The sequence below is a fragment of the Delphinapterus leucas genome, chromosome 3 (assembly GCF_059928025.1).
Source record: "Delphinapterus leucas isolate spDelLeu-1000000601 "Yukka" chromosome 3, BTC_Dleu_Yukka2, whole genome shotgun sequence".
NCBI classification, from domain to species: Eukaryota; Metazoa; Chordata; class Mammalia; order Artiodactyla; family Monodontidae; genus Delphinapterus; species Delphinapterus leucas.
Window position 1 is genome coordinate 119,319,440 of NC_143131.1, and position 19,305 is coordinate 119,338,744.

Consider the following 19,305-nt stretch of genomic DNA (forward strand, 5'->3'; position numbering starts at 1 on the left):
GAAACCACTTCAGAAGAGGATCTGATACCCACTACCCCTAAAAAAGCAAGACACATTATAAGGTGAAAATTACTTGCTTTTATTTATTGTGAAAACAACTTTATGAAATGATTTGCAATGCAAAACGTGGAAAACTGCTTTGAATAACTGGGACAATAGCTACAGCATGGGAAAACATATGTAAACAAACTTCACTGCCACCAAACTAGACTCTACTTATTTATCTCAGATGGCATCAGAGTAGCAATGGCAGCTTCTGGTAAACGGAGAAACAGCAGCAAAGTCCTGCAGTGAAGCTGTGATTAATTACTAAACTGAACTGTTCACTCCACTAATCCTACAACTTCCCTGCATTTATCTGTCTATACATTCCTACTTACTACAGGACAAACACCCACCAAAGTGGTTCCAAAAGACAAATGAGATAGAAATTCACAGTTATATTTGTCTACAAGACAAATCCAATAGAAGGCAGTGGAGGAAATTGGGAACTACTGCAAAGTTTTACTATCTAGTCCAGGTGATGAAAACAAAGTTTTTCTTTCAAGGCTGACCACTGTCAGGAATGAAATTAAGTATCAAAACTCTCCTCACTTCTCTAGGAGTGATTCTAGCTCTTCTTGCAAAGAGCTGAGCTGCTCCTTTTCTCGGTCTTCCTTTTGTTTCAGTTCATCCAGCACAGCCTGAAATCTGTTCTTGAGAGCCAGGTTTTCCACTTTCAGGATGAGATCCTCCTGTCGCTTTGCCCTGTCCTGGGTCTCTTGGAGCTTGCCTTTCATGTTATCAATCTGTTTCTGAATTCCCATAACCAGCTGATTAGTTCCCTCGTTTTCTTGGTGGTGTTCATCTGACTCATTTAGCTTGTCCTGTAGCTGCCTTTCCAGATCTTCCTCAGTGTCAATGATGTTTATGTCTTCTTCGTCCTGATGCTGTGTCTCATCTTCATCTTCACTGCTGCTGCTAAGGTCATTGAATATCTCCCGAAGCTCATCATGTTCTAATGAGTCATGGCCCTGCCTGTGGCCAGACATTCCTGGGGAAGAGATATCAAGGCCTTGATTTTCTGCTTCTTTTGTTTCATCTTCAGCAATTATTTCCCAACGGGTACTGACAGCTTCCGCATCTGTGCTCAGCAACCGCTTTACTTCTTTTTCCACATCTGGAGACTCAATATACTTCTTCTTTGCTGTCTTACGGAACCTTCTCTTTCTGACGTTTTTTAGAGGCAGAGTAATTCCATGGTTCCATACAAACTTTTTCTCTTTGTCCTTATCCTTTTTCTTGCTTGCTTTGGGATCAGCAGTGGCAACTGGTTCCTCAACGGGAGGATAGAGATCACCGTCAACTGTAGCGACAAGCATCTGAGAGACATCAGCTGTCTTGTAAAAGGTTTTTTTATCAATGGTTTTCAAACTTTCCATAACACATGGCAGATCTACCAATTTTGACGCCAATGGGACCCGGTCCACTCTGACAATTCCATGACGCCCATCAGGGTGTAACTCAATTGTCAGTCTGTCCTTCAGGTTGACATGACCAGACTGTACCGCCCGCCTCACGGTAGAGGCATACTCCAGAGGTAGGCGTAAGATAAACTGGCTCTCTAGTTCGTGAGGAGCATCATCTTTGCTCTTACTCATCTTTATTTCTTTGTGACTCACTTTTTCTCTAATAACCACTTGTTGCACTAAAAAATTTCAGCTATTTCAACAGAAAGACCAGTTCTTTATAAGTTGAAGTCTTTAATTACAAAGAGTTCTAGGTAGAACAGCAACTAAGCGTCTATTCTGAATTAAGCCCCAAGTTTTTCTAAATATGCTGTAACAATCCCAGTCGTTACTGACGCATTACCTTACTCAGGTCTATTTAAATCTATGAGCTGCAATGCCAAGTTCCAACCTCTAGATGCCGCTGCAGGACAACGCAGGAAAAGCAAATGGCGGCTCGTACGGAATGATGTTCGGCACAGAAAGTAAGGCTCAGCAGATACTCCCAATCCACAAACTCTCCCGGAACAAAGATACGCAAAAAGCGGGGCGTAGTGAGCTCTCTTCGCCTCGGGTACTTACAATCCAGTGACGATTATAAGTCCAGTTTCTCCGGGCAGGCGCGAGCGGAAAAGGAAGCCACTCAGAGCAAGGTGGCCGGGAGCCGAGCGTCTCCTTCCGAATTCCTTTGTTCTTCCCGGCACCTGGCAAAGCGATCCGCCGATTATCGGTGAGATGGCGGAGGACGGGCAACGCGAAATCTCGCCAAAAACCGCAGCTCCAAACGCCAGATTCTGCAACTCCGCAGCTCAGCGGGCCGCCGTCCGTGAACAGCAGACCTAGCCGAGAAAAGACAGCTACGTCACCACACGGGGCGGAAGCTGCTGTGAGTCGCAACACGCCTCGGGCGGAAGTGCGGGCTGCCCCAGCGAGCGCAGGCGCAACGCCCGATTACGCTCTCGGTCGTCTCTGTCGTCTCGCGAGAACTTGGCCTTAACGGGATAAAGACTATGTTTCGTAAAGACCTGTTGGTTTAGGGTTTCCCTGGTTGCGCAGTGGTTGGGAGTCCGCCTGCCGATGCACACACGCGGTTTCGTGCCCCGTCCGGGAGAATCCCGCGTGCCGCGGAGCGGCTGGGCCCCTGAACGGTGGCCGCTGGGCCTGCGCGTCCGCAGCCTGTGCTCCGCAACGGGAGAGGCCACAACACTGAGAGGCCTGCGTAACGCAAAAAAGAAAAAAAAAAAGAGCTGTTGGTTTTTAAAAGTAACGGTTCTGAGAAGGACATAGACTCTCCGGCCCGCCTCCGCTAAGCTAGGGCTTTTACCGGATGTCTGTGGGGCCGGATACCTCCTAGGCTTATGTGTGATTGCCGGTGATAGGGCGTCCGTGCGGAAATGGTGTTTGTTTCTGGAAACATCTCGGCATCTCCACAGGCTATATTCAATCTGGAGCCGATAAAAGAACTCTATAACTAACCATACCGTGGATTTTAAAGTACCCAAGTCAGTGGAGTGAGGACGTGCAGCCCACTATAATTCTAAGTCTGTCTTTGTTTATTATGAAGATGGCCGTAGGGGGCCCGTGACTCGGTCTGTTTCTGTTTTGAAGGCCCCCTGAGGGAACAAGGGTGATTCCTCTTTTTTCTTTTTCTTTTCTTTTATTTATTTTTTTATACAGCAATTTCTTATTAGTCATCCATTTTGTACATATTAGTGTATACATGTCAATCTCCCAGTTCATCCCCACCCTCCCCTCCCCTGCCACTTCCCCCACTTGGTGTCCATACGTTTGTTGTCTGCATCTGTGTCTCAATTTCTGCCCTGCAAACTGGTTCATCTGTACCATTTTTCTAGGGTCCACATATATGCGTTAATATACGATATTTGTTTTTCTCTTTCTGACTTCACTCTGTGTGAGTCTCTAGATCCATCCACGTCTCTATAGATGACCCAATTTCGTTCCTTTTTATGGCTGAGTAGTGATTCCTCTTTTTAATGTGTTTGACGTAGATATAAATGTAAACAGAGAAGGTAGTGTTCTTCTGGAGGCCCATGTTCATTTAGGACAGTTGGCTGAAAGACGAATAGCCTGATTAAAGTAGAATATAATTGAAGTATTACTTCCTTCTACTCATTTGCCAGTAATTTTTAAATTAGTTAGGAATTTTAAAAAATCCACCTCTACTGTTTGGATAACTTTTCTGCTTGCCTCTTCTTTAGGTGGTCAAGTATTCTTCAACATGTATTTATAGTACTTCAGTCTAACTGTGTAACAGTTTCCACTTATCCCTATTCATTTCCATTTATTTATTAATAGGATCGATTTGGTAGACTATCGAGGTCATTAAAATTTCAATTTCTATTCTCTAATATATCAACACCTGCATCTAAGTTTTAGAGAATTCACTTAAAATGTGATTAACATTTATAAAATTCACGTTACTTCTTTATGTACTTATTGTCTCCTTCACCTAAGATTGGAAGCTCCATGATAATCAGGAGTCTAATATCATGTTCATCCGGTCCCAGTGCCTAGTATCAAAACCTGGGAGATAAAAAATATTTGCTAATTGAATGAAAACAATTGATCCATCCAGAAAGAACATAAATACAATCTAAATCCTATAATAGTTTGTCAGAAAATACATTCTGTGTCACCTTAAAATGAGATAGAGCCACTTTATATATGCATTTCCTCTCCAATCACGGACGGTGCCAATTGTTATGAGGCCAGAAGTTTGCAAATAGCGTGTGTGAACGTGACTCCTTTTGTTTCGTAGACTGTGCTACTGTGTGTCATGGGGTGGAATTTAAGTGGTTTGGTACCAGTCTGGTTTTTTATGTTAAGTTTGAAGGAAAATTATGCTCTTCTACATAACTGTACTTTAGTTCTTTGTTCTGTAATGTGTTGAAGAACGTTAGCTGATGTATACGTAATTTCCAGGATGATCTATTTCCTCTTTTTGAAGAAGTTTTTCCAATGTGCTTGTCCCTTAATTGTACCTGATTTTACTTCATAGATATGAGTTTAGCATGCTAGCCTTTGCATAATGCTTTATTTAACCCTATAAAATGTGAGGCTATGCTTATACATGTAAATAATCCAAATATTCCTTTGCATTTTAATTGCCTATGAGTTTTATGATGCTCAAATATCTTTGTCACAGAAAATAACTTGAGATAAATTCTGGGCAATTCAGATATGCCAAAATTATCGTGTATTTTAGTTATTAAACCTTGAAATGGAAGGTTGTCAGAGATAATTAAAAGGATCAACTGAAGTTTCCCCTAAAGTATCTACCTCCTTCAATCCTGAAACATATTTTCTGTTTTTGAGTTTAATACATTTTCTGAATGCTGTTTTTGGAGGGGTAGTAACATTGATCTTAAAGCTAAGGGCACTGCCACATCACCATTACCTTAATGTCTATTGATAAATCCAGTTGTTGTTCTTGTTGTTGTTGTTGTTTTGACTGGGTAACTGAATTTTATTTATTTATTTTATTTTTGGCTGCATTGGGTCTCTGTTGCTGCACGTGGGCTTTCTCTAGTTGGAGCGAGTGGGGGCAACTCTTCGTTGCATTGCGTGAGCTTCTCATTGCGGTGGCTTCTCTTGTTGCAGAGCATGGGCTCTAGGTGCGCGGGCTTCAGTACTTGCAGCACGCAGGCTCAGTAGTTGTGGCTCACGGGCTTAGTTGCTCTGCAGCATGTGGGATCTTCCCGGAGCAGGGCTCGAACCCATTTCTCGTGCATTGGCAGGCAGATTGTTAACCACTACACTGCCAGTCCCAAGGAACTGAATTTTTAATTTTGTTTAATTTCTTTAACACCTTTATTGGAGTATAATTGCTTTACAATGGTGTGTTAGTTTCTGCTTTATAACAAAGTGAATCAGCTATACATATACATATATCCCCATATCTCCTCCCTCTTGCGTCTCCCTCCCACCCACCCTATCCCACCCCTCCAGGTGGTCACAAACCACCGAGCTGATCTCCCTGTGCTATGTGGCTGCTTCCTACTATCTATTTTACATTTGGTAGTGTATATATGTCCATGCCACTCTCTCACTTCGTCCCAGCTTACCCTTACCCCTCCCCGTGTCCTCAAGTCCATTCTCTATGTCTGCGTCTTTATTCCTGTCCTGCCCCTAGGTTCTTCAGAACCTTCTTTTTTTTTTTTTTTTAGCTTCCATATATATGTGTTAGCATGCAGTGTTTATTTTTCTCTTTCTGACTTACTTCACTCTGTATGACAGATTCTAGGTCCATCCAACTCAGTACAAATAACTCAATTTCATTTCTTTTTATGGCTGAGTAATATTCCATTGTATATATGTGCCACATCTTCTTTATCTGTTCATCTGTTGATGGACACTTAGGCTGCTTCCATGTCCTGGCTATTATAAATAGAGCTGCAATGAACATTGTGGTACATGACTCTTTGAATTATGGTTTTCTCAGGCTTATTCCCAGTAGTGGGATTGCTGGGCTGTATGGTATTTCTATTTTTAGCTTTTTAAGGAACCTCCACACTGTTCTCCATAGCGGCTGTATCAATTTACATTCCCACCAACAGTGCAAGAGGGTTCCCTTTTCTCCACACGCTCTCCAGCATTTATTATTTGTAGATTTTTTGATGGTGGCCATTCTGACTGGTGTGAGGTGATAACCTCATTGTAGTTTTGATTTGCATTTCTCTAATGATGTGTGATGTTGAGCATCCTTTCATGTGGTTGTGGCAATCTGTATATCTTCTTTGGAGAAATGTCTGTTTAGGTCTTCTGCCCATTTTTGGATTGGGTTGTTTGTTTTTTTTTGATATTGAGCTGCATGAGCTGCTTGTAAATTTTGGAGATTAATCCTTTGTCAGTTGCTTCATTTGCAAATATTTCTCCCATTCTGAGGGTTGTCTTTTCATCTTGTTTATGGTCTCCTTTGTTGTGCAAAAGCTTTTAAGTTTCATTAGGTCCCATTTGTTTATTTTTGTTTTTATTTTCATTTCTCTAGGAGGTGTGTCAAAAAGGATCTTGCTGTGATTTATGTCATAGAGAGTTCTGCCTATGTTTTCCTCTAAGAGTTTGATAGTGTCTGGCCTTACATTTAGGTCTTTAATCCATTTTGAGTTTATTTTTGTGTATGGTGTTAGGGAGTGTTCTAATTTCATTCTTTTACATGTGGCTGTCCAGTTTTCCCAGCTCCACTTATTGAGGAGGCTGTCTTTTCTCCATTGTATATTCTTGCCTCCTTTATCAAAAATAAGGTGACTGTATGTGCGTGGGTTTATCTCTGGGCTTTCTATCCTGTTCCATTGATCTATAGTTCTGTTTTTGTGCCAGTACCGTACTGTCTTGATTACTGTAGCTTTGTAGTATAGTCTGGAGTCTGGGAACCTGACTCCTCCAGCTCCGTTTTTCTTTCTCAAGATTGCTTTGGCTATTCGGGGTCTTTTGTGTTTCCATGCAAATTGTGAAATTTTTTGTTCTACTTCTGTGAAAACTGCCATTGGTAGCTTGATAAGGATTGCACTGAATCTGTAGATTACTTTGGGTAGTATAGTCATTTTCACAATGTTGATTCTTCCTGTCCAAGAATGTGGAATCTCTCTCCATCTGTTTGTATCATCTTTAATTTCTTTCATCAGTGTCTTATAGTTTTCTGCATATAGGTCTTTTGTCTCCTTAGGTAGGTTTATTCCCAGGTATTTTATTATTTTGTTGCAGTGGTAAATGGGAGTGTTTCCTTAATTTCTCTTTCAGATTTTTCATCATTAGTGTATAGGAATGCAAGAGATTTCTGTGCATTAACTTTGTATCCTGCTACTTTACCAAGTTCATTGATTAGCTCTAGTATTTTTCTAGTAGCATCTTTATTCTCTATGCATAGTATCATGTCATCTGCAAACAGTGACAGCTTTACTTCTTCTTTTCTGATTTGGATTCCTTTTATTTGTTTTTTTTTCTCTGATTGCTGTGGCTAAAACTTTCAAAACTATGTTGAATAATAGTGGTGAGCATGGATAACCTTGTCTTGTTCCTGATCTTAGTGGAAATGGTTTCAGTTTTTCACCATTGAGAACGATTTTGGCTGTGGGTTTGTCATATATAACCTTTATTATGTTGAGGTAAGTTCCCTCTATACCTACTTTCTGGAGGGTTTTTTACCATAAATGGGTGTTGAATTTTGTCAAATGTTGTTTTTTTAAATCAAATCCACTTGACATATAGAAACACTCTGTGTTGATAAAAGAATTACACTCCTGTGGTTGTTCCATAAAATATCTGTGATACTGGTGAACCAAAGATTTGGGGGGGAGCAATAAATTCCCCAGTGTGGTAATAAGCCTCACAGGGCTTCCTACCTATGAAAAAGGAGTATCACAATCGGGCTAATGCTGTATGATTGAAAATTCCCTTTAATAAACTTTCAAGTTCCTTATACTGTGGAGGTTAAAAAAAATGTGAGCAATGGAAGAAGCCTTGTTTATATTTTGGAGATTGAAAATTATAGGAGTGAGGAAATAGCAAATACCCCCCCAAAATACACTTATATACTGTTCCAGCAGTATATAATCAGTAAAAAGCAAGTTAACTAAATTGTAGCAGTCTCTTGTATCAAATAGGATGCTTTCGATAGAAAAAAAGACCAACCTACTTTACACTGGTTTAAACAATAAGAAAATGTGTTATCTCAAAAACCAGGTAGTCTAGAGCAGCTCTGTCCAATAGAAATATAATGTGAGTCACAGGTGAAAGTCACATATGTATGTCAAATTATCTAGTAGCCACATTAAAATGCCAAAAGGAAACACGTGAAACTACTTTCAATGACATTTTTATTTAACCTAATTACCAAAATATTGCTCAACATATAATCAATGTATAAAATATTAACAATATTTTACAGTCTTATTTTGTACTGAATCTTCAAAATCAAGTGTTTATTTTACACTTACAGTACATCTCAGTTTGGACTAGCCACACTTCAAGTGCCCAGTGGCCACATGTGGCAGGTGATTACTCTATCGGACAGTGCAGTTCTAGAAGTATGGCTGCCTCTAGACAGGATCGAATTATGGTCTGGCACAAATTGTTTAACTCTTGCTAATTTTGGATAATGAACATTTGTTTACACTTTATTATTCTTTCAGCTTTACCCTCACCTCCTTGTAAATTTCCAAAGTCTGTGGTCATAAGAAACCTTCCAGCAGTAACTGGAGAACTTCCTTCCTTGTCCATGGTAAGTTCAGAGAGTGGCTCTTCCCAACCACAATCTGTCTTTCAATTTGATTGGACCAACTTAGACTATATACCTATCCCTGGCTCAATAATAGTCACCAGTGGAATACCCTAAGCCTGTGATTTTCAAAATGGTGGGGAGAAGGAGACATTTGGTGATGTCTAGAGACATTTTGATTGTTGCACCTGTGGGATCTCCTGGCCTCTCATGAGTGCTGCTAAATATCCTATAATGCACAGAACATCTCCCCCCAACAAAGTTATCTGACTCAAAATAGTACCAGGGTTGAGGAACCTTGCCCTAAGCTTATTTTTTAATTATTAATTGTTTTAAGCCACATTTCTAACTAAACACGGGCAAGAGGAATGAGATCACCAATATTGGTTTAGACCTATCAGAACCTACTACAGCTATGAATAGGTTCAGCTGCCCCTTAGGTGCACAGAGGGTAGACCTCTAAACTAAAAATGAAGTGTTAGAAGAGAGGAAAGAGCATGGGCAACTGTCATAATTTATTTGGGCTGCTGTGTCAAAATATCATAAACTGAGTGCCTTATAAGCACCTGAAATTTATTTCTCAGATCTGGAAGCTGAGAAGTCTGAGATAAAAGTACTGGCAGCTTTGGTGTCTGGTGAGGGCAGGCTTCCTGGGTCATAGGTGGCAGTCTTTTTTGCTGTAATCTCACATGGTGGAAGGGTGGAGGAGCTCTCTGCAGCCTATTTTACAGGGGCACTAATGCCATTCATGTGCACTCCAACCTCATGACCTAATCACCTCCCCAAAGCCCTGCCTCTAAATACCATCACATTGATTAGGCTTCAACATGTGAAATTTGGGGTGTTGGGGGGGGCACAAATATTCAGTCTATAGAGGTAACCAGTGGTATCCATGAAAGAGCTGATTATTGGGAGGATTATAGTAGTATATATGTAATTCAAAAAAAGATACAAATGCCCGATAAGCACATGAGAAGATGCTCAACGTTACTAATCATTAGGGAAATGCAAATAAAAACAACAGTGAGATACCACCTCACGTCCATTAGGATGACTGCTATTAAAAAAACAGGAGGGGCTTCCCTGGTGGGGCAGTGGTTAGGAGTCCACCTGCCGATGCAGGGGACGCGGGTTCGTGCCCCGGTCCGGGAGGATCCCACATTCTGCGGAGCGGCTGTGCCCGTGAGGCATGGCCGCTGAGTCTGCGCGTCCAGAGCCTGTGCTCCGCAACAGGAGAGGCCACAACAGTGAGAGGCCCGCGTACCGCCAAAAAAACAAAACAAAACAAAAAAAACAGGAAATAATAAATATTGGCAAAGATGTGGAATAATGAAGGCCTTGTGCACTGTTGGTGGGAATATAAAATGGTACAGCCACTGTGGAAAACAGTCAGTGGTTCCTCAAAAAATTAAAAATTGAATTACTATATGATCCATCAGTTCCATTTCTGTGTGTATACCCTAAAGAATTGAAAGCAGGGTCTCTACAAGATGTTTATACACCCTTGTTCATACCAGCATTATTCACAATAGCTAAAAGTTAGATGCACCCCAGGTGTCCATCAACCAATGAATGCATAAGCAAAATATGGTATGTGTACATACAATGGAATATTATTCAGCTTTGAAAAGGAAGGAAATTCTTTTTTAAAATTGAAGTATAATTGACTTACAACACTATGTTAGTTCCAGGTGCACAGCACAGTCATTCGATATTTCTGTACATTACAAAATAATCACCCCCACTGAAAGTGTAGTTGCAATTTGTCACCATACAAAGTTACTACAATTTTATTGACTACATTGTATTCCCCATGCTGTACATTTCATCCCTGTGACTCATTTATTTTGTAAATGGAAGTTTGTACCTCTTAATACTCCTTGCCTATTTCACCCATCACCTCACCCCTCTCCCTTCTGACAGCCACCTGTTTGTTCTTTGTATCTGTGAATCTGTTTCTGTTTTGTTATGTTTATTTGTTTTGCTTTTTCAGATTCCACATATAAGTGAAATCATATGGTATTTGTCTTTTTCTGTTTGACTTACTTCACTTAACATTATACCCTCTAGGTCCATCCATGTTGTTGCAAGTGGCAAGATTTTGTTCTTTTTTATGGCTTTGTATATGTACCACATCTTATTTATCCATTCATTTATTGATGGGCACTTAGGTTGCTTCCATATCTTGGCTATTGTAAATGGTGCTGCAGTGAACATAGAAGTGATTACATCTTTCTGAATTAGTATTTTCGTTTTTTTCAGAAACATACCCGGAAGTGGAATTGCTGGATCATGTGGTAGTTCTATTTTTAATTTTTTGAGGAACTTCCATATTCTTTTAAAAAGGAAGGAAAATCTGATATATGCTGCAACATGGATGAACCTTGAGGATATTATGCTATGTAAAATAAGCCAGTCACACACACACGCAAAAGACAAATACCAAATGATTCCACTTATATGAAGTATTTAGAATAGTCAAAATCATAGAGAGAGCAAGTAGAATGGTGTTTGCCAGGGGCTGGAGAGAAGGGAGAATGAGGAGTTACCATTTAATGGGTATAGGTTTCAGCTTTATAAGATAAAACGAGTTCTGGAGATGGATGATTGTGATGGTTGCATGACATTATGAATGTATTTAATACTACTGAACTGTACACTTAAAATGGTTAAGTTGGTAAATTTTATGTTATGTGTAAAATTGTAATTAAATAATGCGATTACTGATACTTGAAAAATTTTGTCAGTATTTTCTACCTTTTATATTGCAAGTTTCTTTTATATTGTAGAATATACAGTGAGAATTTCCTTCTCTTATGTACAATTCTTTTTACAGTGGGTAATTTCTTGAGTAAAAAAATGTTTAATAAAAAGAAGCTTCAAGTGTTCTTCAAAGGGAAATGTCAAGAGGGAAATTGTGTAAGAATTTTTATTTTAAGCTGATGTGAATTTTAATAAATTAAAACGTTTGATTTAAATTTTGTGGAAAGACCATTTTATTAGTATTTTGTCAAAAAGAAATAGTGACTTGTAGCCTTTATACTGAACCAACTGGTATTGTAAAAATAAGTCCCGGAAATAAAGCAAATACAGTCTCCTGTGAGGACTTTCAGAAATAACATGTGGTAGCTATCCTACTGGACCTCTGGGTGCCGCTGTTGGCCAATCGCTGGCTTAGAGTGAAACAAAGGAACCCACTGGCGGTTCTGACGCAGCGATGTATGCACATTTTTGAGAAACACACCAGGAGCGGACTCTGCACGCCATCTCTCCTGCAATCTGCTCCAAATATCTGGGTCAGGAAGGTCTGAGAGAGCTGCTGCCTTTTCTTTCCAGCGCACCTTGGTAATCCGAGGAGCAACTGTAGCGAGGTGCATTCGGTCCTACGAAGCAGCATCGTGAAGAGAGAGAAGTCTCCCCACAGGGAAGACGCGGGAGTGCAGGAAGCGCTCTTTCCTTTTCTGATGTCTTTGTTCAGCCTAGTGAACTGCGCAGCAGTTACGCTGAGAGGTTCCGGAAGCGATAGCCGAGGATTTAAAAGTGGGGAATCTCGCCAAAGATCTACATGTTGGTGACAAGAACCATGGGTGAGTGCTGAGAAGCCTCTCTTTACCGCCAGTAAAGAGAGCAGGAAGGAACAAATGACAGGATAGGTCTAGCCAATAGGCCAAAGGAAGTCCCTAGGCCCCTTGAATCTGAAACCTTCACTGGAAATCCTATAAATGTTTTTTATATAAATTATTTATCCTGGATATAAATAACATATGGCTTTGAGCACAGCCATTTTGTTTTGAAAATTCTGGAAAACATCTTAATAGGAGCAAAGTTTACTCCTAAACTGCAGTAGATATGGATGCTGCAAGTAATTCTCTACAAGTTTATCAAATTAATTTCAGTTAACCATCTCCCTCATTGCCCAAAGTAAAAGAGAACACTAGGGCAGTAAATACTCTGGTTATTTATTGGAGAAATCTGGACCAGAGTAGCAGAGCTGCCACCACTTAGTGGTGGGGAGGAGTCTCAGGGCAAGATGCAGGTCTTGGATGCCAAAGGCAGTCCTCCCATGCTGAGCTACAAAGTATACAGCAGAGTCTGCCTGCCAGAGAACCTCCTTGTCTGCATTCTTCAGGTGATCCCTGCTGACCTAGATGACACCCTTAAGGTAGAGTTCTACACTTTCTACACGGTCTCACAGGGCATACACAGTATATTCAATAACGACAGCACCATCTTTGATTTTGAAGAGTGACTGTTATATCACAGCTTAGAAGAGAAGACTGGAGACAGTTAAAGGCGCTTTTCACAATCCTGGTTGAAATGCAGGTTGAGAACTATGATGCAGTGCAGGTGATTTTCAGCTGACTGTTTAGTCCTATTAGAGATAAGAACTGTGGTTGCTCTAATCAAAACAACAGGACTCAGAGATTTCTTGAAGAGAAAAGTGAAAGATATTGTAGAGAGTAATAAACACATAGCCAAACAATTCACAACAAAGAATTACTATGTAATTCTTTGTAAGCTACTGACAGAAAGGATTCTAAACTGGGAGCAGATTCGGAATCATGAGGTAACAAAGACAAGCTGTCCCTCTCCTCCAGTGTAAGCATTAGCCTGCATATAACCCACATCAACAAAAATGCTCTAATTTTCCAACAGGTCTACTGTATGGTCCAGGAGGTTGGGAATGGGAGGCTCACCCAGAGCCTCCATTGCACACTTTAGCACTTCCAACTGAAACTTGGTGCCCTAAGTGCCTCCTATTTTTCCTGACCAGTGAGCTGGGTGCTGTTGTCTGACGTGTCAGTGAGTGCAGAGCACAGTGCTGTTCACTGCAGCCTACCTTCGAGCTGACTCTGTGGCCTGCGACCAGTGCTCTGTGTCAGCCTGAGCCTGCCTGTAATGGTGTACTACCACTGCAAAAACTCACAGAAGACGTGCTATGCTGGGAGTTGCACCTGGAAGTCACATGCCTCTTCAATGGGGCATCACACGCTGCAGCTCGACTACCTGGTCACCAAGGTGGACGCTGACTGGGGCGCAACACCTGACTGTCCTATCAGGTGTCCTAATCTGACTCTTCAACCTGAGAATGCACAAGAGCAAGATGCCCACTGGGGCACTGCAGATGACAGAGACACTTCTCTGGGGCTTGCTGGTCACCATGCTCAGTGACGACATTCGTCATGCTGCAGCTAGTCTTTGCAGGAGTTGTGGACAGACCTCAGCGACCACCCAGCACCTACTGCCAGAGCTACAGCTTTACCTGGTCATGGCCTTTTCACCTTGATCTTCATGTTCTTCTTCCTAGCAGTGACTCTGGCCATAGCCTGGTGCCTGCAGTGCTCCTCCAGCCCTGCAATTCAGCCTGGTCCAAGACCGGACGTGGAGTTGCTCCCACTTCAGCAAGAGAGATTTGCCCTATTCCTACAGTCAATATGTGACTTCAGATATTGCAAAGTCTTAATTTCTTCAAGTTAACTCAGAAACATCTTCAACTAGATAGTTTCTGTAGTACCAGCAGTGAAGCCTTAACTATTACATTGGATTCAAATGTATTCGTGTGAGTTTTAACACTTTTATTTCATAAATATCACCCTGCTGTAAGCAATCCTGCTTATTTTTTGTTGTCTTTAGGGGTGTGGGAGAGCTCTACAAGTTTGCTTGCTAGTTTCTATGTATATTTTGATTTGTTTCATTAGCCCAGAAAATTCCTTTGGGCAAAACTTTGTGCCTATTAATGTACGTTCTGAAAAATTATGTTTCTGGCTAAAGAGTTCTTTTCTCGAAATATTGAAGGAGGTTCACTGCATCTTTAAGTTTCTGCTCTTGGGCTACATCATATTTGTCTTTGAGAAGCTGGGAAACTGTAGATTTGGTTGTGTAAGAACATAGAGTCTCTCTCCAAGAACTATTCTGACCTTTGATTGTTTCCCTTCATCATTTTCCAGAGCCTTCTCAGTCATGCTGTCCATGGGTTGGCTGCCAATATCTGGCCCAATTTGTTCCTAAAATTGTCAGCCTCTGGAATGCAGAGATCATTCTTCCCTAACTTCTGTGTAAGGATAAATAAATCACACTAAGCCCAAGACACTTTAGTTAGTAACCTTTTACTAATTTGCAATGAGTAAAAGAAGGAAGGCAATATAGTTTTAAAATCTTGCTGTTTTAGAAAACCAACTTCTTTTGGAGAAAACATTAAGTGTGGATGTAGGAGAATACATATTATCCTAATATAGACTATCTAAAAATAAAGATGTGGCCTTTTTATTTTCAATTTTGAAAAATATCACTACCTCTTGTGTCTCTTAAATTTAGTCTAAATTAGATATTCATGCGACATTTTTCCAATGAAATTCCAAGAGCCCAGTGGTTTTTTTGTTGATTGTTTGTTCGTTCGTTTTGGCCACGTGGCATGGCACGCGGGATCTTAGTTCCCCGACCAGGGATCAAACCCCTGCCCCCTGCAGTGGGAGCATGGAGTCTTAACCACTGGACGGCCAGGGAAGTCCAAGCCCAGTGTTATTTTAATATATCAAAATATATTACTTTCAGCTGAGTTGAAGGTCTTTTAAAAGCCCATATTAGGGCTTCCCTGGTGGCGGAGTGGTTGAGAGTCCACCTGCCGATACAGGGGACACGGGTTCATGCCCCAGTCCAGGAAGATCCCACATGCCGCGGAGCGCCTGGGCCCATGAGCCGTTGCCGCTGAGCCTGCGCATCCGGAGCCTGTGCTCCACAACGGGAGAGGCCACAACAGCAAGAGGCCCGCGTACTGAAAAAAAAAAACAACAAAAAAAAACCATATTAAAGGTCTTTTTAAATCCACATAATACATAGATGCTTCAGTAAAAGAGGAAAAATAAGGATGGAGTAAAATATGTCCTTCAAAATTCCAAGGTTTCTGCTAAATATTCAGAGCGCAATGGATAGGAAATGGGATAGTCCAATTTTTTAAAGTCTTGCTTACACTCTAAAAGTTTATTTTTCCTTTTAGTTTTTTTCATCCTCCAGTCAAAGGGCATTTGCTCTTCTATATGGCCTGTGAAATTATCAAGTGATCAAAATGTACTACAGAAGAAGTGGAGGAATGATTTGTCTCCTTTGTGATACTTCCTGACTAGCAAATGGAAAGCTGATAGCTTGGGAATACTACTGGAATATCCAGGATGGCTTGGATTCTACTGTATGTTACAATTAAGCAATATGTAGATGTAACTAATTAAATGAACACAGCAAGTTCTCCTTTTCATAGTTATAATGTATAATGCTTAACTATTTCCTTGACAATAAACTAAGACATGAGGAAAGGTTGATCAGGTTAATGAGAAGAGAAAGTTCAAGTATTATCTAGGAGTGCAGTAACTGGTTAGGACTCTGGGTGCCGCTGCTCACCAGTCTGGGAGATAAAGGCAGCGCGCGCGCGCGCACACACACCCACACACAAACACACCGAGGGGAAAAAAAAAACTTCTTAGAACCTCCATCACTGCCAGATTGAAAACAGACTCCCTGAGGCTGCCCAGATCCTACTTCAGGACCCCTTTATGCTCTGAATTCTCCTGAAAATTCGGTTAATTTAGACTCAGAAGAGCAGAGAAACAATACTGTTGGTGCCAGACTGGGAGAAAACTACGAAGCAAGAGAGCAATGACGATTCGAGTGAAGGTGCTCGGCTGCCGCAGGCTGGTCTTGCTGTTCCTTTTTCTGTGGATGTTGTTGGAAGCCCAGGCTGGGAAGATCCGCTACTCAGTGCCAGAAGAGACAGACAAAGGTTTCTCTGTAGGCAACATTGCCAAAGACCTGGGACTACAACCCCAGGAGCTGGCGGAGCGGGGAGTCCGCATCGTCTCTAGAGGTAGGACTCAGCTTTTTGCTCTGAACCCGCGAAGCGGCAGCTTGGTCACCGCAGGCAGGATAGATCGGGAGGAGCTCTGCGCTCAGAGCCTGCAGTGTCTGGTGAGTTTTAACGTCTTGGTAGAGGACAAAATGAAGCTTTTCCCTGTTGAAGTGGAAATAATTGATATTAATGACAACACTCCCCAATTCCAGTTAGAGGAAGTAGAATTTAAAATGAATGAAATAACCACTCCAGGTACCAGGATCCCTCTACCTTCTGGGCAAGACCTTGATGTGGGTATGAATTCGCTCCAGATGTACCAGCTCAGCTCCAACCCTCATTTCTCCCTGGATGTGCAACAGGGACCTGATGGGTCCCAACAGCCAGAGTTGGTCCTGCAGAGTCCCCTAGATAGGGAAGAAGACGCTGTCCACGGCCTCCTCCTCACCGCTTTTGATGGGGGCAGCCCAGTCCGTTCAGGAAGCCTCCGAATTCGAGTTCAGGTGGTGGATGCAAATGACAACCCTCCAGCGTTTACTCAAGCACAGTACCACACGAGTGTTCCTGAGAACGTGCCGCTGGGCACTCGGCTGCTCACGGTAAAAGCCACGGACCCAGATGAGGGAGCCAATGGGGAAGTAACATATTTGTTTCATAATATAGACCACAAAGTGGCACAAGTATTTCACTTGGATTCTTACACAGGAGAAATATCAAATAAAGAACCTCTGGATTTCGAAGAATACACAATTTATCCAATGGAAATTCAAGCTCAGGATGGTTCAAGCCTCATGGCCAGAGCTAAGGTGCTGGTCAAAGTTCTGGACATAAATGATAATGCCCCAGAGGTGACCATCACCTCTGTCACCACTGCAGTCCCAGAAAACTTTCCTCCTGGGGCCATAATTGCTCTTATCAGTGTGCACGACCAGGACTCCGGAGACAATGGTCACACTACGTGTTCCATTTCTGGAAATCTACCCTTTAAATTAGAAAAGTTAGATGATAATTATTACCGTTTAGTGACAGAAAGAACAATGGACAGAGAACTTACCTCCCAGTACAACATCACAGTAACAGCAGCAGATCAGGGAACTCCGACTCTATCTACCGAAACACACATTTCACTGCAAGTGACAGATATCAATGACAACTCCCCTGTCTTCCTCCAGGACTCCTACTCCACCTACATTCCAGAAAACAACCCCAGAGGTGCCTCCATTTTCTCCGTGACTGCCCACGATGCTGACAGCAATGAGAATGCACGAGTCACTTATTCCCTGGTGGAGGACACCATCCAGGGGGTACCTCTATCCTCCTTTGTCTCCATCAACTCAGACACTGGAGTCCTGTATGCGTTGCGATCCTTCGACTATGAGCAGTTCCGTGACCTGCAATTGAGAGTGACTGCAAGTGACAGCGGGGACCCGCCGCTCAGCAGCAACGTGTCACTGGACATATTCGTGCTGGACCAGAACGACAACACACCTGAGATTCTGTACCCCGCCCTCCCCACTGACGGTTCCACCGGTGTGGAGCTAGCACCCCGCTCCGCAGAGCCTGGCTACCTGGTGACCAAGGTGGTGGCTGTGGACAGAGACTCGGGCCAGAACGCCTGGCTGTCCTACCACCTGCTCAAGGCCAGCGAGCCAGGGCTCTTCGCGGTGGGGCTGCACACGGGCGAGGTGCGCACAGCGCGGGCCCTGCTGGACAGAGACGCGCTCAAGCAGAGCCTGGTGGTGGCCGTCCAGGACCACGGCCAGCCCCCTCTCTCGGCCACTGTCACGTTCACAGTGGCGATGGCTGACAGCATCCCAGATGTGCTGGCCGACTTGGGCAGCATGGAACCCTTCACCAACCTGGACAACTCCAGCCTCACGCTGTACCTGGTGGTGGCGGTGGCCGCGGTGTCCTGCGTCTTCCTCGCCTTTGTCATTGTGCTGCTGGCGCTCAGACTGTGGCGCTGGCATAGGACGCGTGTGCTCCAGGCTTCAGGAGGAGGATTGACGGGCGTGCCCGTCTCTCACTTTGTGGGCGTAGACGGGGTGCGGGCTTTCCTGCAGACCTATTCCCACGAGGTCTCGCTCACCGCGGATTCGCAGGTGAGTCAAGTGACCTTCCCGCAGCCCAACTACGCTGACACGCTCATCAGCCAGGAGAGCTGTGAGAAAAAGGATTTTCTATCAGCACCCCAGTCTTTACTTGAAGACAGAAAGCAAACATTTTCTCAGGTAAACTTTGTGTAGTAAATTTATCTAGGTAAAAATAATTCCTGAGTTTACTTACTTGCTTCCATTCTTTACTACTAACAGTTCTCTATTTCCCATATATCATTGTAGCTTTCTATTTACAAATCCTGGGAAATCATTAAATGTTTATATCCGAGTATATTTATCATTGTTCTTTCATTAGAACAAAGAGTTCTAATGAAAAGAGTTGTGGAAAGAGCACTGCATTAGAAACAAGGAGATTTGGCTTCTAAAGTTTTCTTGCTTGCTTCTGGCCAAATAATTTTATTTGTCTGGATTTACCATTCTCTTATCTAGCAAGGATTGGGTGTTACTAGAAAAGGTCCACCAATATTAATGTGACTAATGCTGTTTTCAAATATCCTTAAGTTATAAATATCTCCTAATTTATCCTTAAATTTAATGTAGATGTCATCTGTCGGGGCGCTGTTTTATTTGGGGACATTTGAAAAGGTAAAGATTGTCTAAAGTAGTATTTTTAAGTTGTGTTAATATAAA

General features: G+C 42.3%; 2 protein-coding genes across 2 annotated transcripts; one reads left to right on the forward strand and one right to left on the reverse strand.

Moving 5' to 3' along the window:
- Nucleotides 1-55: 55 nt before the first annotated feature.
- LOC111170939 (transcription initiation factor TFIID subunit 7) lies at nt 56-2,358 on the reverse strand. Its single transcript, XM_089909398.1, has one exon. The coding sequence runs from the start codon at nt 1,638-1,640 to the stop codon at nt 591-593; it is 1,050 nt and encodes a 349-aa protein (XP_089765524.1). The 5' UTR covers nt 1,641-2,358; the 3' UTR covers nt 56-590.
- LOC149749669 (protocadherin gamma-A1-like) lies at nt 2,185-18,817 on the forward strand. Its single transcript, XM_089909394.1, has 2 exons — nt 2,185-12,308; nt 13,378-18,817. Exon 2 carries the CDS (start codon nt 16,369-16,371, stop codon nt 18,802-18,804), a length of 2,436 nt encoding a protein of 811 aa, XP_089765520.1. The 5' UTR covers nt 2,185-12,308; nt 13,378-16,368; the 3' UTR covers nt 18,805-18,817.
- Nucleotides 18,818-19,305: the final 488 nt, after the last annotated feature.

Excerpts from the sequence above, each read along its gene's own strand:
- LOC111170939 (XM_089909398.1), bottom strand. The coding sequence starts at position 1,640 with ATGAGTAAGAGCAAAGATGATGCTCCTCACGAACTAGAGAGCCAGTTT.
- LOC149749669 (XM_089909394.1), top strand. The coding sequence starts at position 16,369 with ATGACGATTCGAGTGAAGGTGCTCGGCTGCCGCAGGCTGGTCTTGCTG.